This window comes from Gobio gobio, assembly GCF_949357685.1.
Source record: "Gobio gobio genome assembly, chromosome: 10".
NCBI classification, from domain to species: domain Eukaryota; kingdom Metazoa; phylum Chordata; class Actinopteri; order Cypriniformes; family Gobionidae; genus Gobio; species Gobio gobio.
In genome coordinates, this window is record NC_137116.1 from 34,068,521 (window position 1) to 34,090,733 (window position 22,213).

The following is a 22,213-nucleotide window of genomic DNA, read 5'->3' on the forward strand; positions in this document are numbered from 1 at the left end:
TGACACATATATATAGATGGATGGATGGATAGGTAGGTTTTTTTTACTAGATCACTAATCCAATATATGCAAAACTGTGATATGACATATCACAATTTTAACCCTGCTCTACAGCGCATCTGGAAAGTATTCAGATCGCTTCACTTTTTCCACATTTTGTTATGTTACAGCCTTATTCCAAAATGGATTAAATTCATAATTTTTTCCTTAATTCTACAAACAATACCCCATAATGACAACGTGAAAGCAGTTTGTTTGAAATCTTTGTGAATTTATTAAAAATAAAACACGAAAAAAACACGTGTACATAAGTATTCGCAGCCTTTGCCATGACGCTCAAAATTGAGCTCAGGTGCATCCTGTTTCCACTGATCATCCTTGAGATATTTCTACAACTTGACTGGAGCCCACCTGTGGTAAATTCAGTTGATTGGACATGATTTGGAAAGGCACACACCTGTCTATATAAGGTCCCACAGTTAACAGTGAATGCCAGAGCACAAACCAAGCCATGAAGTCCAAGGAATTGTCTGTAGACCTCAGAGACAGACCTTGTATCATGGCACAGATTTGGAGAAGGGTATAGAAACATTTCTGCAGCATTGAGCACAGTGGCCTCCATCATCCATAAATGGAAGAAGTTTGGAACCACCAGGACTCTTCCTTGAGTTAGCCGCCCGGCCAAACTGAGCAATTGGGGGAGAAGAGCCTTAGTCAGGGAGGTGACCAAGAACCTGATGTTCACTCTAACAGAGCTCCAGCGTTTCTCTGTGTAGAAATGAGAACCTTCCAGAAGAACATCCATCTCTGCAGCACTCCACCAATCAGGCCTGTATGGTGGAGTTGCCAGACAGAAGCCACTCCTCAAAGGCCGCCTGGAGTTTGCCAAAAGGCACCTGATGGACAAAATTATCTGGTTTGATGAAAAAAAGATTGAACTCTTTGGCCTGAATGGCAAGCATCATGTCTGGAGGAAACCAGGCACCGCTCATCACCTGGCCAATGCCGTCCCTACAGTGAAGCATGGTGGTGGCAGCATCATGCTGTGGGGATATTTTTCAGCGGTAGGAACTGGGAGACTAGTCAGGATCCAGGGAAAGATGAATGCAGAAACAGAGGATCCAGGGAAAGATGAATGCAGAAACAGAGGATCCAGGGAAAGATGAATGCAGAAATGTACAGAGGCCTCCTTGATGAAAACCTGCTCCAGAGCACTCCGGACCTCAGACTGGGGCAAAGGTTCCTCTTCCTACAGTACAACGACCCTCTGCATATGCAAATATGATATGCAAATTTTAACCCGATTGAACATCTCTGGAGATATCTGAAAATGGCTGTGCACAGAAGGTTCCCATCCAACTTGATGGAGCTTGAGAGGTCCTGCAAAGAAAAATAGGAGAAACTGCCCAAAAATAGGTGTGCTATGCTTGTAGCAAGGCTGTGAATACATGAGATTTATTTTATTTTTAATTTTTAATAAATTTGCAAAGATTTCAAACAAACTTCTTCCACATTGTCATTATATGGGGTATTGTTTGTAGAATTGAGGCAAAAATTATGAATTTAATCAATTTTGGAATAAGGCTGTATCATAACAAAATGTGGAAAAAGTGAAGCACTGTGAATACTTTCCGAATGCACTGTATATTAAAAAAAAATTAACAAAGCAAATCAGTCTTTCCATCAAAAGTAATTAAATGTTAACTTTCTTTTTGCAGTTTACAACGCCGTTGGGTTAGCCGCTTATGAATTGTTTGACAATGTGGATTTTGATCAGTGGTTCAAGAACCAACTCCTAGGGGAGCTACAAGTCAGTCATAACAGGTACGATCTAATGAACATTATTAATCTTCTGAAAGCCATTTATACCTTGCAACCTTCACAAAGAACACTTGAAAATATAATGTCTGCGCTAGTGAATGAGTCTCAGTATGACGTTTCACATCAATACACAAAACATCTTAAGCAGTGTTTTCTGTATATGAAATGATATTCACTCCTGTTATTCCAGGAAGTGATGTCACTTCACAGGTGCATTCAAAGGAGTGCTTGTGTGCAGTGATGGGGTCTAACCCTCCTACAGATAAAAGACTAAAGCTTTCTCTCAGAAGTTTTTTTTTTGTATTGCATTACTCCTCTGTGAGCTCAGATAGGCAATTTATCAAAAAGAATGTGGGATGAAGCCCAGCACCTTCCAGTTTCTTTCTGTTTTCCTATGATTGTTTCTGGAAATCTAGGTTGGTTACATAAAGGTGTACTCATTTAATAGCTCTATTTTTTTATTTTTGGCCTCATGGGTTAAAAATTGTGCAGGATAACATCAAATGCTGAACGCGGACAACCACTGGGAAGAGCTGATATCTTTCATTTTTTCAAGTCTTTTTAAGAACAGCACAAAGGTATCGAGATTTAGATAAACCTCTTAGACGGGAGCCTGGATAATCTTTACACTGCGCCTCAATGACATTTACTGCCTCCTTACAATGGCAGTATTATATCAGCTTTGGTTGATGGATTGGTTAAATAATGTTCTTCTGGGAGACCCCAGCGGATGAAGTGAAGAGAGTTGGGAAGATGTGAGTTATCAGATATGTAAAATAAATATCCTGTAGAGAAAGGTGTTGAAATATTCTTTGAAGGCCATGGGAGTTAAGGAAAGAAATGAAATTTGGACTGGACAAGGGAGTATGAGTAGGTTCAGAAGTGTTGGGGAAGAAGACTTGACAGACTACTCTTAATTTACAATAGTTAAACTTGTCAAACTACCCCTTCAAAGTAGTTTGATACACTACAAGACACTGATAAAAGTTACTCGCAACACTGCATTTTTTGTAGGGCTGTCAATCCAATTAATATTTAGCTTTAAGTAAACATTTTCTACATTTAACAATACCTCCTATAGATCTAAAATCAACAATTAATTCCTATATGAATAGAAAATGGCAGAGTGGGATCTTTATACCATGAATAAATTCCATGAAATCAGCCCCAATGTTGGGAGAAGAAGCTTCTATTAAAGGTGCAGTATGCGATCTCCCAGGATTGTTGTTGAACACTGTTGTAGCGAGTTAGCTCAAATTGGAAATATTAATAATTATTCATAACTCATTATGATTAAGGTAACACTTTACAATAAGGTTTCTAACTAACTAACATGAACTAACCATGAGCAAAACAAACTTTATTAGTTAATCTTTGTTAACGTTAGAATAAAATACAGCTGATCATTGTTTGTTCATGTTAGTTCACAGTGCATTAACTAATGTTAACAAGATTTCAATAAAGTATTAGTAAATGTTGAAAGTAACATTAACAAAGATAAATAAATGCTTTATAAGTGCAGTTCATTATCAGTTCATGTTAACTAATGTAGTTAACTAATGTTAACTAATGAACCTTATTGTAAAGTGTTACCATGATAAATTATGAATATTTGAATCAGTTAATGAGATTTACTTGATGTGGCTACATTAACATTACAATCAATCAATAAATTTATCCTGTGAACACTCAGTATTGATTATTAATTAACTCTAAGACAAAGGTACTTTTTTGGCCACAGAACAATAATTATTCCTTAGCATTTACAGTGCTTAGAGAGTGTAACAAAATCAATCATTTAAGTGACAATTTGTTTGCAGGCAGGGAGTCAGAACCAGATATGTATTGTGCACAATTTTTTTAAAACTAAATCACGAACACAACTAAACTAACAAAAACGCATACACACAAATCACACATACATGGGTAAGATGGAAAGTGACAGAAAGAACTTTGGACATTATTTATCCGGGAGTGACGCGCGGTGACGCGCTGCCAGGATGGCTTCTAAATGCTCTTCTCACTATGAAAATGCATACATTTTCTCACCACAGAAGCTGGCATGGCATTAAAAAACAAAGAGAATTTTCTACATTCATTATAATATTGCTATTTTAACATTTTGTCGTTACAAAATAGAATTAGTAAAACTTTAAAAGATGTGTCTTTCAGGATTATAACTCTTATTTTGGACAATTATTTTAATAAATATTTTAATATTTTGTATATTGTAATGAAAAGCAATATGTAAAATTCTGCAGCGGCTCAAAACTCTTACAAAATATATAATGTAGCAGCCACAGTGATAGTTTTTTTTATTATTTTTTAAAAAGTAGCTCATTACTTAAAGCTAAATTCTTGCTGCGAAGAAATATGGTTTGTACTGTAGTGTTGCTACTTTTTTTATTTACTCCCCAACACTGCTGTGCAATGCCTAATGTCATTTTTTTATGTTTTGGTGACAGTTCTGTGGGAGGACAAGACAAAGATACAAAATTAAAAGAGAGGTAATGAAGATTGTGACTTCACAAAGCATAATTTGTTACTTTAGAGACAGAGAGAGAGAGAAAGTGGAGAAACAGACCTCTGTTGTGCAAGATCTCATTATGATCGCATTTGAAACCATGACCGCCAGTTTCTCCTTCCATTTTGCTTTTGTACGTCTGTTTCTTTCTCCTATTGAGTAAGGAGAGTGTGATTTGAATCTCATTTGCATATTTCATAACATTAATGTTGACAATTTAAACTCCATGAAATTACATTTTAGGTGTTGTGGCTTTTAGATGCGTTGACATCTAAACTACAGTTTAAAAGTTTGCAGTCAGTAAAAAAATTAATTGAAGGAAAGTTTTATTCAGCAAGGATGCATTAAAATGATCAAAAGTGACTATATAGATATTTATAATGTTATTAATATGTTTCTATAATTTCAAAACAATGCTATTCTTTTGAACTTTCTATTCATCAAAGAATCCTGAAAAAGTGTCACAGTTTGAACAAAAATATTACGCAGCACAACTGTTTTCAACATCGATAATAAGACACCAAATCAGTATATTAGAATTATTTCTGAAGGATCATGTGACACTGAAGACTGGAATAATGATGCTGGAAATTCAGCTTTGCTATCACAGAAATACATCACATTTTAATATATAATTTTTATAATATTTTACAATATTACTGTTTTTACTGTATTTGTGATCAAATTAATGCAGCCTTGGTGAGCCTGAGACATCTTTAAAAATCATAAAAAATATTACAGATTGCAAACCTTTGAACAGCAGTGTATTTGCAATCATATCTATAAATGGTAACAAAAGTACATAAGTAGATATTCACATTTAAAAGTTAGTTTTGCAGTGAAATGAAACAAAAATATTGATGACTCATTCGGCACTACATCAATTTGTGTAATGAATTCTTAAAAGTGTCCTGTCCAAAGTTAGTTTCAATACAAAATACTTCAAAAACTGCCAGCATACTTCACTTTTAAAACAGTTTCATGGGTCTTTAAGGAAAGATAGAGTTCTATAAAGTCATCCATTTCCAAGTTCCACATTTGTTTGTAGCCATCCACGTGTTTCACTCCCGTTGTCTTGCGCATAACATGCTCAAGAGTATGCTACAGGCGATGTATTAGCAAATATGTGCATGTCGGTGGGCTTTTGTGTGGCTCCAGAGGGGATCAGTCAACCAATAGAATGTGTGTGTGTGTGTTCATGGGCATTGAGGCAGTCTCGGCACGTGTTCTTGACAGAGCAAGCAAACGTACGCTTGTCACTCTTTAATCAGGCACATTTGTCACTGTCATGATGAGATGGTATGCCTGAGAAAGCCTCCGAGGGATTTTCAGAGAGGCATATGAGTAACCCTGGTGCTGACATCTGCCATCTGTGCCTTGGGCTTTGGGATTTGACAAGTTTATATTCAGCAGGAAGTTACCAATATGCATTATACCTTCGAAATTTGTCCCTATTACTTGTTATGAGAAACGCCTTGACCTTGTGCTCTGTCATTTCTCCTGACTGGCAGCCCTCCAGACCCTCCCATTGATTCATCACTTAATTTGACCTACCGTGTCACAAAGTCGAGATTCTTGCACTTTGCCTTGGCAGACAGATTATCTGAGCGCTGATCTCATGCCTCTTGGGTCAAAAAGGGCATCTACGCTGGACAGGTGTTGCTAAAGACTGGATTGATTGCCTGGGGAAGCCTGTTGCATCCGTTTTCGCCATTTACAGAAACTCTGTCATGTTCCTTATCTGCTTTTAGCGGGACACAGTGAACTATTAGCTCCCATGGATTGATTATGGCTCGGGACATTGGGGACATTGTGCGAGGCCGCTAAGTCGCACCTGAATAAAAGGCACTGGAGTACATATAGATAGACATGTGCCAGTATTTTTAAAAAATACAATATGCATTTAAAAATCAAAGATCCATAGTAAATAACAAAATTAAATTACATTATAAATAACCCAAAATTTGGTTGAGGGGAAAAAATAAAGCATTGAAGTGCCAAGTGCCTTGAAACGCGCAGCATTATTCAGTGTGTTGACATAATTTCCCCTGAAACAGGAAGACAGGGCGCGACGTATCAAACAGCCCCTCCAGTTTTTTTTAAAAATGCCAATAGCGTTTCAATCACAGTTTGACTAGAGCTTGAATAGAGCTTTTCAGCTCGGTAAAGCCGCCGCTTCCTCCTAATCTCTCACTGTTTCTCATAATAATCTCCATGTCACTGAAATACTGCTAATTTCAGCTAACGTGAAACCAGACTTCATTCGCCTATTCACACTGTCTGAATCGTTCCATATCCCGTATAGTGCACTATACCATTCACCATGTAGAAAATAGTAAATATGACCGATTTCAGCCGGTGGGGTCGGGATGCAGGTTCTAGAGAGCATTTGATTGGACAGAAGATGTGATGAGAAGCTGAAGTCCATGGTGATGTCATAACTATCTGTGATCCATTTTAGCGGAAGTGAGAGACTGTAAGTTTTAAATACTTAGATCCTAAATATAAATTTTTGTTTTGGAGCACACCAGCTTATTCATAACCTTAAGTCTAACATAATCATACACTTAAAAAAAATTCAAGGGGGCTTAAAGTGTGGAAGGTTTGGCTATCGATGCAGATTTACTTATACATACCAGTACATATTCACAATAGATTCAGATTTTGAAATTTTCACATGATTCGATTCCTATTGCGTGTATATTTTAGTTATATCGGTTTTGCTTGCAAATATGTATGAAATTCTGTCTTTGCTAATGTTGAGGCAGTCTTTCACACAGATTCAAACCAGCAACCTGTCTTTTTTAAAATAGTCATTAAAAGAAACTAAAAATAGATTAACTTAAAAGAACCGGCACTTAAGTCATTTGTTCATAAATTAGACTACACTGGTTGTGCTGTAGGCTATATGTTTGATGCATTAACACGAAAAGGCTCATATTGTGAGAGTCATTTGTTTATGAATTAGACTGCACAGGTCATACTGTATGTTTTTGATTCACTTTACCGGCACATTAGAGTCATTTGTTTGTGAATCGGACTACACTGGTGACCTTGTATGTTTTTAATTCACTAGCACAAACGGGCTACACTGGTTGTGTTGTATGTTTGTTTTTGCATCCTTGTGAACCTAAAAGTGAGATTACTTGCCGTTTATTTCGCAAACTAAAATCCATCTTTGCTACCTCCACTCCAGGAGTTCTTGGAGGCAGTCGTCCTTTCTTTGTCCTAGCTGGGTCGTGTCCTTTGGTGCACTGGAGAATCAGGCCAGTGCTCAGCGACCCTTTCCACATGCCAGCCTCTATCGCGTTTCAAATACAGCGCAGCAGCCACACTGCAGGCGAGCTCTGAGAGCAGCAGCATGTGTGATGATGATGGTCAGCGTGCGATTCGCAGCAGCATGAAATGACCTTTTCAGCTCAAAGCTTCAGTGTGGCAGCTGTGGTGCCAGTTCAGCTTTGGGGGACTAAACTGTGTTGAGTGTTGTCACAGATGTTACCTCATCCCAAACACACACTATGAGTTAAGATTTGACCCATTACTTATGTTTGTTATGCAGTGTGGTAAATTTGCATAGCCGGCAAATTATACCAGTTCCAGTTGGATTGGATGGCCATTACGAAATTTCTGGTTGGTCAGTCTGGAATTAAAATTTATAGAGGTATATCTGCAATGAAAAACTATTGGTGCACTATATTCTTTGAACCAAGTAACAAAGAAATGGCTTGTAATGCATTAAATATCTTGTAAAACCTACTCCAATAGTGTTTTATTCACAACTTTGAAAAATCATTGAATGAAATGGTCAGTGCTTATTTTGGGGTGAAAGAAAATTCCAATATCTTCAGAATACTTTTTTCTGTGGAGTTCTGAATATATTGGAGCTTATTTAGTGTTGTAATGAGTATGCCAAAAAAATTACTGTAGTCTAGACGGGAAGTAATGAAAGCATGAACTAGGGTCTCAGCATCATTTTAGGAATGGACGTAAATAAGCAATATTCCGGAGGTAGAAAAAGGCAGATTTGGTAAATGATGAGATATGAGAAAAGAAAGGGAAAAATAAATTATACCCTGTTTTTTTAACAGTGGTGGAACTAGGAAACCACCAATATTGTCAAAACAGAGATAGGATGTAAATTGAGGAGGACCACCCAGAAGTAGAGTTGTTTTATCGATGTTTAGTCTGAGAAAATGACTGGTCATCCATGCATTTATTTTATCAATACAAGCCGAAATGGAGTTGGTGGGGAAAGAAGTAGTATGTTAAGAGCTGGGTGTCATCTGCATAGCAATGAAAGTTAAAGCCATGATGATGGATAATGTGACCTAAGGGAAGAATGTAGATGAAGTGTAAAGGCCCAAGAACAGAACCTTGAGGAACACCATGTGAGACAGGGGCAGTAGTGGAGCCTGACGGATAGAAATGTAATGCTGACGGTCAGACAAGTAGGGAAGGAACCACGACAGGACAGTTCTAGAAATACCAAGAGCAGAGAGTCATGATATGAGAATACTGTGAGAGATGGTGTCAAATGCAGAGGAGATGTCAAAAAGAATTAAAATGCAGATGGATCACAAGTAGATGGCCATAAGAAGATCATTGACAACCCAGAGGAGTGCTGTCTCCGTGGCTACGTTTACATGCAAACAAATAATCCATTAGTAATCGAATTGACGGCTCAATCGGACAGAAAAGCCTTCATGTAAACATCTTAATCAATCAGAATGAGCTTGATCTGAATGAAATTTTGGGTGGTTTATTCCTTTTCTAATCCAATCGAGAGAACATGAAAACACTTGATCGGATTGAAAACCGAAAACGGAACGGACTGCGCATGTGCAGTGGTGTAATGACGTATGATGCGCAGAACGAGCTGCAGTTGTTAGATAAAATGTCATAAATGACTAATGTTATTCTAAAAATCTCCAACCACTCATCGTCTGTGAAGTGGAGCAGAACAAAATCCCATCAGTTCTCACTTCATACTCTCATCCACAGACACTTTATTTTGTGAAGGGCCGTTTTTACTGTTTGATAAATATAACGGTTATTAGAATTCTATATAATGTGCTCGACTTCTCCTAATCAGGACCCGAAATAGATAAATATTAAGTCTGCTCTTTAAAACAAAGAAAAGAAGCAATGTAGGAGAACAATATGCACAAACAGTGGGAAATCTGTACATTCGTGTGTGCATGTCAAAAAATCAATTCTGATTAGAAGCTTGTCACATAAACGTGCACATCAACCCAATCACTTTATTTATCGTTCATGTAAACACTACGTTCGGATTCATCAATCGGAATGAATTGACTCCTATTGAAACAAAAGGGGTGCATGCAAACATAGCCAGTTCTGTGAAGAGTGCGAAAACCTGATTGCAAGCATTCATAAAAGTTGTGTGATGACAAATAGTTGTGAGGTTGAGCAGCGGCCACTTACTCAAACAGCTTCGAGAGAAATGGAAAAAGCGAAATTGGTCTATAATTAGCCATGTCAGAAGGGTCGAGGCCGGGTTACTTTAAGACGGGGGTGACTGTCGCAGTTTTTAATTCCCTAGGGACAAAACCAGTACTAAGTACTCACTTTTTAAGTAAGGCAGTTGGGGCTGGGTCAAGATGACCGGAAGATGAGTTTGATGTCTTGATTAGCTCTGAAATCTAGGCTGGGATGGGAGGGTCAAAGTTAGTGAAGGTGCCAGGAGTGAAGGCAGAGAGAAGGTCCTCTGAAAGGCTTTTCACACTTGAAATATTTAACCCTGTACTGTAAAAAGAATCCCTGTAAAATTTACGGTAAAAAAGGTGTGGTTGCTAGAACTTTACTGTAAAAAATACGGTAGCAACATTTTAGGTTTTACAACTTTTGAAGTTACATTTACAGTAAATAACCGTATTTCATTAACTGAAATAATGTTAAATTACCAACCTATTTAAATACTAATATCTGTTATGCTGAGTTCAGACTGAACGATGTTCAAACTCGTCGGATCACTGCTCTTTTTCACACTGCTTGACTATCCTGGGGTAGCATTCAGTCACTGCTGTGTTCACACTGCACGATGAATCGGCGACAGGAGGTTTCACACTGCATGACTTTACAATAGGAGGAATCACAGACAACTCTCTCCGTTGCGCAAACTTCGTTTCACAACCAAACACACGTGAGAAGTGACAAGTAAACAATGCGAGATCCCACGTGCATCAGACCGGAGTTCTCGTGCGAGACTGGAATTGTTATTAAAAATGATAAACTGCAGAAAGTTTGCGATCCAAATTGTCGGTGCGCTGATTTGCAGCGAAAAGGAGAAAAAGAAAAAAGATTATGGGGGAGGAAATGGTTGGGGAGGCACAGGGAGCAAGGATTGTGTGTTCAATTTGAGAGTTTGAGGTAAATAAATAATTTTGCAATGTGCTACTGTTGCGGCTGGTCAAGCAAATGTTTGTGCTTTGTTTCTGTTTGATATAATTGTAAATATATCTATTAAAATACTGGTCTTTAACTCCTCCCTGATCTTGCTCTCTCATTGGCTGTAGGTCGTCGCCGATGTATTTTTCAGTCAAAACATATTTCACACAGCAGGAGTTTGAATCGCCGACAAGTCCAGATATTTAGCATGCCAAATATCTCCCGGGCGTCGGCGACTCATCTGTGATTCTCTCAGATCGCGTCTTTGATAATTCACACTGCGTGATTGTCACTCACATGCATGACCACCGATTTGCCTATGATGTCGGGCATTTGTTGGCGATTTCCCAAAACCTGTCTGCGAGTCAAAATCGGGCAGTGTGAACTCGGCATTATGTACCTTTTGATATACTGACAACCACCAGTCACAGTGGCGATGAGTCGCATGATAAATCAAAGCTCAGCACAAGCAGCTTTTAGGAGGACAATACTAATATATAGAAGGTGCACAGTGTCATTCACACAAACACGAAACACCATCATGGTAACAAAATGCAATAACATTAATTTAACAACATTAAATGAAAAACTTAGAAACCGTTATTTCAACAAAAACACATCAAATGTGAAGTGTCACGCAGGGAATTCTGGGAATGTCAATATAAGGTTTTTCACTGTAAATTACACAACGACTTGTTCTTTTTCACTTCCAAAAACATGAAACATGCATTGCTAATGTATAACTGTCATGTGGACCTTGGCGCGCACTGAGGTCCCGAACCCGAGAACCCTCAACCTGAGTCTGGTTGCACTCGAACTGTGCCACAACTAATCAAATATTAGAAATCCCTAATATCAATAGAGCTAGTATGTTCAGTAATGTCAGAAAGGTGAGTTTGTACAATTGTGATGAGGTTATGATGGATGGGCTGCATTTTGGTCAGACGGCATTTTATTGTTTGAGTGGGTGATTCTTGGCAAGAATAAAGATTTTACCAGATTTTATTCTGATAGTCAAAAAGTTTGGGGTGTCAGATTGCTCCAAACTACAACTCTAAAAGACAGGAAAACGTCGGCACACCACGGCTCCAAAAAATGTACAAATTTTAATGCTAGACTTCCACACAGGTGGTAACGTTTCAAGCTGTCTTTTATGGTTTTTCTTTTTGAGTGCCAGAGCAAAAAATAGTTTTGCCGTTGATCTGCGTGCTTTGGATCTGTTTTTCCAAACTAAAACTCTACCATGGATATTCAGTTATAAATATAAGGTCTTCATATGCTCTTAAACTGGATACTGTATGCACATTAGCATAATTCATATGCTCTTAAAATAATACTGTATGCACATTAGCAAAAGAGCGACAGTGAAATTGTTTTGGGTTCCTTTTGTTCCTCATCGTGTTTGCTTCATTTGAATTGTTAGTTGGTCATTAGAGGTGTGTAATTGAAGAAGTGTTGCTGTGTTTTGTATATGTGAATGGTAGTCCTCAATTATGATGACTCGGCTATTTTAAAGCGGTAATAGAGTTCTTGAAACAAGTTTTCATTACCAGTCCCCCTGCTGGAGGCCTAATTGTCGTTGTATATGACAACTTACTGTTCAGATACTTTCATTTTTTCAATGCTCAAGTGTTCATTACAAACTTAAGAGAGACAGCCCACAAGATTCAGTCTCCTTTATTCGCTTCCGTACCCTTCTTTTTGACACAGACTGAGGTTATCAGCAGTCTTTGAGTGACGTCCCCGCCTTAGTCTGTTTTGACATGTCTGAGCTGCAGCCACTTGACAGCGGCCCTCTTAAAATCAATCATTAACTGTGAATAGAGGCAGAGTATTATGGTCAGCACCTTTCAGGCCTACTGAGAATGTATTTACTTTTTTTTTTATCTCTTGAAGTGATTCAAATACTAAATAGCAGAATAGCAGTTTCCTGACACCCGCACATACATACATGTACGCAGGTCATAACTAAATCACAAAAATTCAATTCGAATTTAATACATTTAATAGTCCTTTCACCAATCGTACAATGGCAGGAACTCGGTCCTCTTTCCATTTTTGTAAAATGTGTTTTTCACAGTAATAATATGAAGATTGTCTTAGGGGACCATGCTGTGAAAACCCCTTGAGTCTTTACTTTTGGGATTGACATTTTATTTTTTTGAAAGTTTGAACAGAACTTTGGCAAAAACTTGCATGAAGCTGACATGGTGATTCATTAACCACTTTTAGACTCTACCTCAGGCATGCACACAAACTTTATGTTGCATATTAGCAAACAAACAACGCTAGCAAGTTCCTATGCCTGGGGATTTTCTTCTGGATGTGTTGCGTGTATAATTTGTGTCCTATAGGAATTATTTCATTTGCAACATAAAGGTCTGAATTGGGTTAATTTTTCATGTTGTCAAGCTAATTTCAATATAAATGAATGCATAAATTAGATTTAGTAAAATTATATATACACACACATACATATACACTGCCGTTCAAAAGTGGGATCGGTATGATTTTTAATGTTTAAAATGTAATTTATTCCTGAGTTGGCAAAGCTGAATTTTCAGCATCATTACTCACATGATCGTGTCACATGATCCTTCAGAAATCATTCTAATATTCTGATTTGCTACTCAAGAAACATTTATTATTATTATTATTATTATTATCATCAATGTTGAAAACAGTTGTGTACATTTTTCAGGATTCTTTGATGTATAGAAAGTTCAAAAGATCAGCATTTATCTGAAATATAATCTTTTGTAACATTAAAAATGTCTTTACCGTCACTTTTGATCACTTTTGATTAATGCAGCCTTGCTGAATAAAAGTATTCATTTTTTTTTACAAATAAAATTTAATTTCTTTCCAAAAAAAGAAAAAAAATCTTACTGACGCTAAACTTGTGAACGGTAGTGTATAATGTTACAAAATCTTTCTATATCAGATAAATGGTGTTCCTTTGAGCTTTCTATTCATCAAAGAATCCTACAATTTTTCACAATTGATAATAATAAATGTTTCTTGAGCAGCAAATCAGCGTATTAGAATGATTTCTGAAGGATCATGTGACACTGGAGTAATGATTCTGGAAATTCAGCTTTGCCATCACATGACTGGTGCATGTTTTAAAATATATTAAAATATATAAGACAGCTATTTAAAATTAATAATATTTCACAATATTACAGGTTTTCTTTGTATTTATAATCAAATAAATGCAGTCCTTGGTGAGCATAAGAGACATATGTATGTAATCATATGTATGTACGTACGTGTGTGTGTGTATGCGCGCGCGCGCGCACACACACACACACACACACACACACATATATGCATGTATGTTACATTAAAATTTTATATTTTTGTAATAATCAGGATTGTGAGAGGTTGTTTTAAATGCTGGGCTAAATGCTAAATGCTAATTGTGTGATCAACCCCTCTCGTCCTTTCCTGTATCCATTTACTTTATGACCTTGTTGCCAAACTTCATATTACATTCCTATTAAAAATAAATTAAAATGATTTCAAAGGAAAAGGGGATCTCTTTGGAGACCCCTTACACTAAGTGTACAAGAAGCTAAAGTGCTTTCGGCAGCAGGCCTGTTTACCTTTATTTGCATATTTATATGTTGCACGGTGTGCCGTTGAGAGTAATCATTGGTTACGTGTCATTTAGCAGATTCGTTGTAGAGCAAACACAATGTTTACCTTTGAGTGGACTCATTATGACTTGCAACTTGGCTAATGTATTCGATCTCTGTGGAGTGACCTTTATATTTAATGTAATGAGGTGCTGGTGATATTAGTAGTGTTAGTTTCGGGTGCGATGCTGAAGTTTTTATCACCATCGGTTCTAATTACTCTGTCGCTCACTGGCAAGCAGAAGAAAGCAGCTTAAACCCCTGGCACGATCTCTAACTTTTTTATCAACGCCAGTGGCACCGCAGCCTGTTTCTCTAGAGATATTTTCTTCAAAAAAAAGCCTTGAAATGATCTCTCCCAGTCTCTCTTTTATTGTCTCCAGTGACCTGAGAGACCCCCGGGGCTCAGAGTCATGCCTGCTTTTGCTTTTGAGAACCATTCCTGCAAAAACGGTTCAAAATTTGGACTGGTTTTTAGTGGAAAATGCAGTTACATACATTACTCTTGATATATTTACTGTTTTTTTATTACTTCTTGAGTATTTTGAATATCCTCTGTATTTATTTATTTCTATACTATTTATGTGCACACATTGATAAGTTATTCTGAGACCTAAAAAATAACAGCCAGCTCTAAGATGTCTAGCACATTTTGGAGCGAGGAGAGTGAGAATTATTGACAAACATAAATCGATGTACAGATCGGTGAAAGCAACAACCTCATATTTAAAAGTTATTAACCTACATTTTGCAATTCGTCCTTCAGTCTTTAGTCGCCTTTTGTTGAGGGCAACAATGAAAATGAATTGATTAAAGTGTCAGAGAGAGCAGAAAAAAAGCAAGAAAAAAATACAGTATGCTCCGAGTATGCACACATGTATGTTCCATAAGCTGGACACTCTATAGAGAACGTAAACCTCTTTAAGGTTTAATGAGAATATAGATCTTGATCTTGAGTGATGTGCATCTCATTGTGACCAATGAATAAATCTAACATTGATTATGAAAATTAAACATTGATTAGGCTGCCCTTGGCTGCACTACTGTATATGCCTTTTGTAAAGCTTGAATAAATTTCTGAATGCACTTTAATGGTTTAATTCCACCGTAAAGCGATATCTGTAGGCATTGTGTATGTGGAGGGCATTCAATTGTTTGATTTGGCCTGATTTTAAGATTATAAAGATATATTTCAGATATTTAGGGTTAGTATATGCTTATTTTTATAAATGAGCCCGCTGTTTTATTTTATTTTTGAACATCGAGTTACTGCAAAGAAAGTTTTTGCCTTTTGAATACAAACCTTATGTAATTTTCCTCCTGGGAACAGAAAACTTTAAGTTGTGCTGTATTCATGCATATGAGAAGTGTTGGGTACAAGAGTAGAAGAGTAAAAGACGATTTCAGGACATCATCTCCCTATTGTGTCTTACACCTGCAATCCAGAACCTTACCTTAAAAGATGTTAAGCCATTAACCGCACAGTGCACAGGGAATGCTGATTTGGCTCATTTTGCTTTTTAGGTACAAGTTGATCAGAAGGCGGGTGATCTGGCTGATTGGACAATGGATTGCGGTCAAGTTCAAGCCGGATCTGCGTCCCCTGCTCTACGAGGTCATCCTCAGTCTCATGCAGGACCCCGATCTTGTGGTAGGTGAAGCTTACAGGATGTCCAGGTTTCTTAAAGGGATTTTTCAGCCAAAATCTAATAATCAGTATTAATTTTACTCACCCTCATGTCATTCCAATGAATGTACTTTTCAAGCTTTAAAAAGGACAAAAGCACCATAAAAGTATCATAAAACGATGTGAAATATTATATTATTCATTTTATTCATCCTTGCCATGTTCATGAGAGAGGTAGGAAAGTCTGGCTCATAAATTGCGTTCTTTTAAGAAACTTTTCAAAGATTCAGCTCACAAAACCGGTCTAAATTATTCACTGACCACTTTTGCAAACTTTTTTTTTTTAAGCTTTCAAGCTTTAGTTCCCGTTGTAATTGCACAGAAAAGAGCGGCACGCATTGTTAAACTTCTACTTTGGTCTTCCTCAAAAGAGTGAGAGAGATTTTCTGTATGATGTCTGTTTATTCAATAATTTACATTATTAATTATGTTGAGTATAAGAATCCCCAATCAAGCTGATGACTACACACACGCCATACTTTGAATGTGGTACTATTTTTATCAAAATGAGTAGATTTTATTTTAAAATTTTAATTACAATATTTTTTATTTTATGTGCTTTTGTAATTTATTATTCATTAGTAATTTTATATATTAACAATCATTTTAGTTTTAGTTTTAAATGCACAATATGTAAGATTTTTTTTTATTAAAATATCCAAAAACCACTAGAACAATGTTATATATTTAGTTGACTTGTGTACTTACATTATACCAAATGTTGCCAAGAATGATTTAATCCAGAGAAATAAGCCATTTTAACCAGGATACGGACCATGTCCGTGCATCGGCTGTCAATGACATCATACCCGCGTTACCCTCGATTTCCAGTTTTATTTTTAGAAACCATGGAAGCACCAAATATGCTTGAATATATTATACTAATAATTAATAATTTGTTGATATAGCGCTCTTCTAGGCACTCAAATCACTGTAGATATAGAAAGGGGGAATCTCCTCATCCACCACCTATTATGTGATTTATTGGACAGGTGAGCAACTGTTTGCAAACATTAATCGCCAGAAAGCTAATGATTGTTATATCGCTTAACACATTTAGTCTTATTGTTTAAAACTCGTTTTCATGATTTACCATGCCTAATATCGATCTATATTGCTGAAGTGTGAACAAGTGTCTCATATAGCCACCAAGGGAACGCAAAGAGTAGCATTATAACATAGCTTTCAAATAATGTATCTAATATGATTAAACATGACTGGAAAAAGCAAAAGCGGTCGTCTGCCGCATAATAAAAGCTCTGCGAAAACCAGGCATTATCAAGCTACGCCTTTGTTTTGAATAAGCGACCTCTAGCGGTGAAGAATTACATATTGTGGCTTTAATTCAGTTTTTGTTTTTATTTATTTAAGTTAATTTTAGAGCTTCAACTTTCACATAGTTGCCAAGGTCACTTTTCCATATTTTTTTTCTATTTAAGTTTTTCATCTAATATTTATATTTTATTTCAGCTTTTTAATTTTTTTTTAATTAACTATAATAACCCTGATGTGATGTGCACAGGAGCATTCATGAATTCCGAATAAGTATTACCAATTATTGACTTGCTTTCTTTGCATTGAAAGTCTGGACAAATCACCCATTGTTCAAATCAATATTGTCTTCCCCAATTAGGGATGCGTGAGGACTCTGATTAACCTTGTTGCGCCTCTGTAAATAATGAGATGCCATCATTAGATGGCAACTTATGAACATCACCATTAATCAGTTGCACCAGTGGCTAATCACAATACAAATGCGAGTGACCTAAGGCACCCTGCAGCTTAGCCACATTTAATTCAAAATCATTTTCATGTGCAGTTTGTGCACTGCGAGAACCTTTTACGGTTTGTTTTGGCTACTGCCGTCCAACATGTTTCCCAGTTTAGTCTTTTAATTTGCTGTTCAATAGACTGAGTTTCCTGTTCTGATCAGATATAGATATGTAGGTTCATGCGGTTCAGTGCATTGACTGAATCTTCTGCAAGTCCATGCAGTTATTTAATTTCTATTTGTTAGTTTTTACTTTTTCTAGATAGTTTGGGTCAGGGCAATTAGCTTATCTAATTTTTGTTTTAGAGGTGGTTCGTTTTGAGGGGTTAATTTAGAGACTACATTTGTCAAATGAATTTATCTTGCTGACAGCATTAGCATGCTGTGCTTCATCTTGCTAACAGTGACTTGTCAGCATGGTAAAACTCTAAAATTCTCTAAATTTCCCACCATTAAAGCACAGCTTCTATACTCATCAAAGCAGCGCTGTTGTAACATTCATTTCCTTCAACAATACATTTCAAGACAGTTACTGTCTGACTTCAAATAACCAGCTGTGAGCAATGTTCCCATTATTTTACATAATCTGTAGCTCGAATTTTTACGGAAACGTAGACTAAATATCAATAACCTTTTATTGCACTACTAGACTATTCATTATTCATACTGAAGAGCTGTGCAGTCGTTGGTATTTGTACTCAACAGATTGAGGTCTTTGGTCGTCTTTGCCAATGCAATTCTCTCAAACTTTTCAAAATGTGTCTCAAGCTGAAAATACTGTATCTAGTTTAGCACATCCATAATATTCTCTTTTGAGGTTTTCAAGTATGTGGGAAACATATATTTATATGCTAGCAACTAGGACGTCTGGCTATTGGAATTCATCATATGCATACAGATGTTTGTGAGAATCCTTTCTTGTTGGGATTATCGGAGTCTGAAAATGGAATGAAAGCTTTATCAGCTGGCAGAGTGGACACGTTCATGCGGTGATGGAGAGGGGGGGAAATTATCACAAAAGTGTTTTTGGGATTTCTTTAAACATTCAAAGCGAAGGGCGATCCACAAATCATTTTCATTTCCGTCAACCTGATTGGAATTTTGATTGCTGTCACTGGCTACGAAATGCTGCATTTTTAAAATGAGTATGGTAGCATAAAATCAGCCAAGCATTTTATCTAGGTTTAACTCATACGTGTTGTCCATTCCCGGCTTGATTACATTTACATTTAAGGGATTGATTACGGCACAGTTTGCACCTCTGTCGTCATCATACTGGTGGTGAATGTTATTGCTGTGCAACGCTTGGAGATGAATATGTACTAGGGGTGGACGGTAATCTTATATCACTGTAGAACTAGTTTTATATCATGGTAACTGTATAAATCACAATATACTTATTTTTGCAAGAAATTAAATGGGGTATAGTGGGGTCCAAAAGTCTTAAACTACTAGTGAAAATTCTTTATTTATTTATTTGGAAAGGTTGTTATTGACATACAATTTAAATAAAATAAAATAAATACATATTTCTTAATTTTTATGTAGTTTTGTTTTATTTATAGCAGTGTTTTAGTTGTCATTTTACTAATTATATTTTATTAATATTATGAATTCGCTTTTATTTTGGGTTTTTGTGTTAGTTTTAGTTTATTGTTTAGTAATTTGATGTGCTTTTGTCATTTTATTTATTTATTAATAATGCTATTCAGGTTCAATTTATTTTTATTTCAGTATTATTTAGTTTTTATTTATTTCCAGTGAACTATTTTGCTAAATTTAGATTTTTTGTTTTGTTTAGTTCAAATAAAAAGTAACTAATATTTATATTTTAATTTAGCAGAACAGATATGTTTTTAATAGATTTAGTTTGATTTAACGATAATAAACCTGATTAATACTAGGTTTAAATTGCATTTCAAATTGTAGATCATCATTGTGGACTCAGTATACATATTTTAATGCATATTCTTTGTGTAATCTGCATTTCATTGTGCAAGCATCTCATAATAACAGATTTTTTACTCTTTTGGGACACGTCCTATTCTGTATTTCTATATTCCATGTTTCTTCATTGCTTTCAAATAGCATGTAAAAAGTGTAACACAGTCCTGCTCATTGATAATCCATGTGGATTTTTCCAGCATCGCGCTGTTTACGTCGTCATACTTCCCAATCCTAACATGTACTTATTTATTCATGGATTTGTTCAGTGTATTTATGGAAGTCAGTGATGAGCGACCCATTCGCTCATGTCATATCACCTCTGCAGGCTCCACAGGCTCAGTAGATCCAGTTTAAATATTTCAGTTGTGGAGATGACAGACCATTAGCATGCTGTTCAAATGTATGGGAGCTCCCCGCCGAGCTTGGGTGTTTGTGTATGTATTTACGTACATGCCACGGGAAATTGGTGTCAGAGACCACGGGAACGTGGCAAACCATGGGCTCACCAAACACTATTAACTCTCCTTCAGCTGTGCAGCTGCTAGGTACGTGTGACAGGGAATCCAAATAAAGTTTACACGTTTGTTATTAACTTATCAAACCGAGTTAAAACCCAGCTCCGTTTCACTCAGCGAACCCTTCCAGAGTGTGAACTGCGAATATATATTATTGAACGATGAAAAAAGGAACTGGGAATGCCAATAATGTATTCATTTAATGAATTTCACATTTCATCCAAAATGTGTCTGGCATAGAAATGTTGTCCCTAGTCGGTGACAGAGCGATAATGGATGTAAAACCTGAGGCATATACAGAGTTGGAAACTCTCATGTTTAGTAGAACATTTCATTACTCAAGTAAAAGTAATATTACTTAAATTAAATTTTTACTTAAGTACAAGTAAAATTACCTGTCTAAAAATCTACACAAGTAAAAGTGAAAAGTAGTTCATTTAAAATGTACTCAGAGTAAAAGTTACTGAGTTTTTTTAAAACAACGGGGGTGGGGGACTCTCCCGTGTAGGGTTGTAATAGAATGAGATTTTCACAATATAACGATTCTCAGAAAACATGAGTTTCACAGCATCACGGTATTAAACAATTATTTAATACATAAACTGTATTATTAAATTATTATAGTTATTATTATCATCAGTTAAAATGGCCGTTAAATGAATGAAAACAGTTTTTTTTTGGTTGAACAAATGCTTTATTATAACAACCTTGAAACCATGTGTTATGTTTTATTGAAATTTTAATAAACAAAACAGTCTAATCAGCTAAATTCAATTAATGATTATGAATTAGATTAGCAATTTATTTTTATAATTAATTTATTAAAATGTTTAAGAATAGAGTCCTATGACATTTTTCTTTTTATTTAAAGGTCCCATGGCATGGCATTTTTCTATTATTTTATTGTGTTTCCTGAGGTGTACTCATATTGTTAGTATGATTTTTACATCATAAAATGTCATAATTTAGAAATAAAAGGCATTTTTTCTATACTGCTGTTTGCCCTGTGGCTGACTGCCCTGTTTCAAGAGGCGTGTCTGCTGTGAGACTTCAGTAAAAACGCCCACTGTTGTGATTGGCTGACATCTTTGCATTTGAAATGAGCGGAGGGGGCGTGGTTTAACGAGGTCTACGACGCACGAGCTGCTGCCAGAGAGACGGATGGACCTGAGTTCACTTCACATCGGTTCTCTCAGCATGTCTCAGTTCAGGGTGAACTGTTGTAGTTACTAGAATATACTTCAGGTTATTAGTCTATTTCTAGTCGGAGGGACTGTCACTCATGTCAGAAAGTTAGTAACTTTAGTAAATTATGGATCAGCGCTGACTCGAGACGCGAACCGTTTAGAACGATTCAGTCCGATTTGGTGAACTGGTTCGGTTCACTAAAAAGAACCGATTCAAAAGAATGATTCGGTCGCAAACCGGACATCACGGAGACGGAGCGATTGCTAACAAAGTTATTTAAAGTAACTACTGAGTTGTGAGAGCGCTGTCTGTCAGCGCGAGTTTATTGTGTTTGTATCTGAGAGTTCTGAATAAACACGAGTCCCAGTCACGCCAAGCCCGTCTTCATCATTATTCTACCAACTTTGTAACACATGCAATGTACCATTACAGCGAGATGAACGAGTTAGTAAGTTTGATTAAAGCATTATTTCTAGATATGTTCCAATCATATGAAAAGCGTCAGTGACGCGCATTGAGTAACTTACACAGCGCAAACAAAGACACAACAGCAGTAATCGAATGTAATCCAGTTTATTGTGGGGAAAGCTGGCTAGCCTAGCCGGATACCCTCACGCTTACCCCCCTTCTGCTTAATCTCGCGCTGCGTTTGGTGCCTCCGCTGTGGGCCAGATGCAGTACTGGGGGTCGGGGATGTTGAAGGCCGAGCTT

At 36.6% G+C, this 22,213-nt stretch overlaps 1 protein-coding gene across 1 annotated transcript in view; it reads left to right on the forward strand.

Moving 5' to 3' along the window:
• ipo11 (importin 11) overlaps positions 1 to 22,213 on the forward strand; it is a 232,764-nt gene that overhangs the window by 84,790 nt on the left and 125,761 nt on the right. The window contains exons 15-16 of the mRNA XM_079826503.1: positions 1,719 to 1,824; positions 15,919 to 16,045. Of these exons, the coding sequence (XP_079682629.1) occupies positions 1,719 to 1,824; positions 15,919 to 16,045 (233 nt within the window). The remainder of the gene's footprint in view (positions 1 to 1,718; positions 1,825 to 15,918; positions 16,046 to 22,213) is intronic.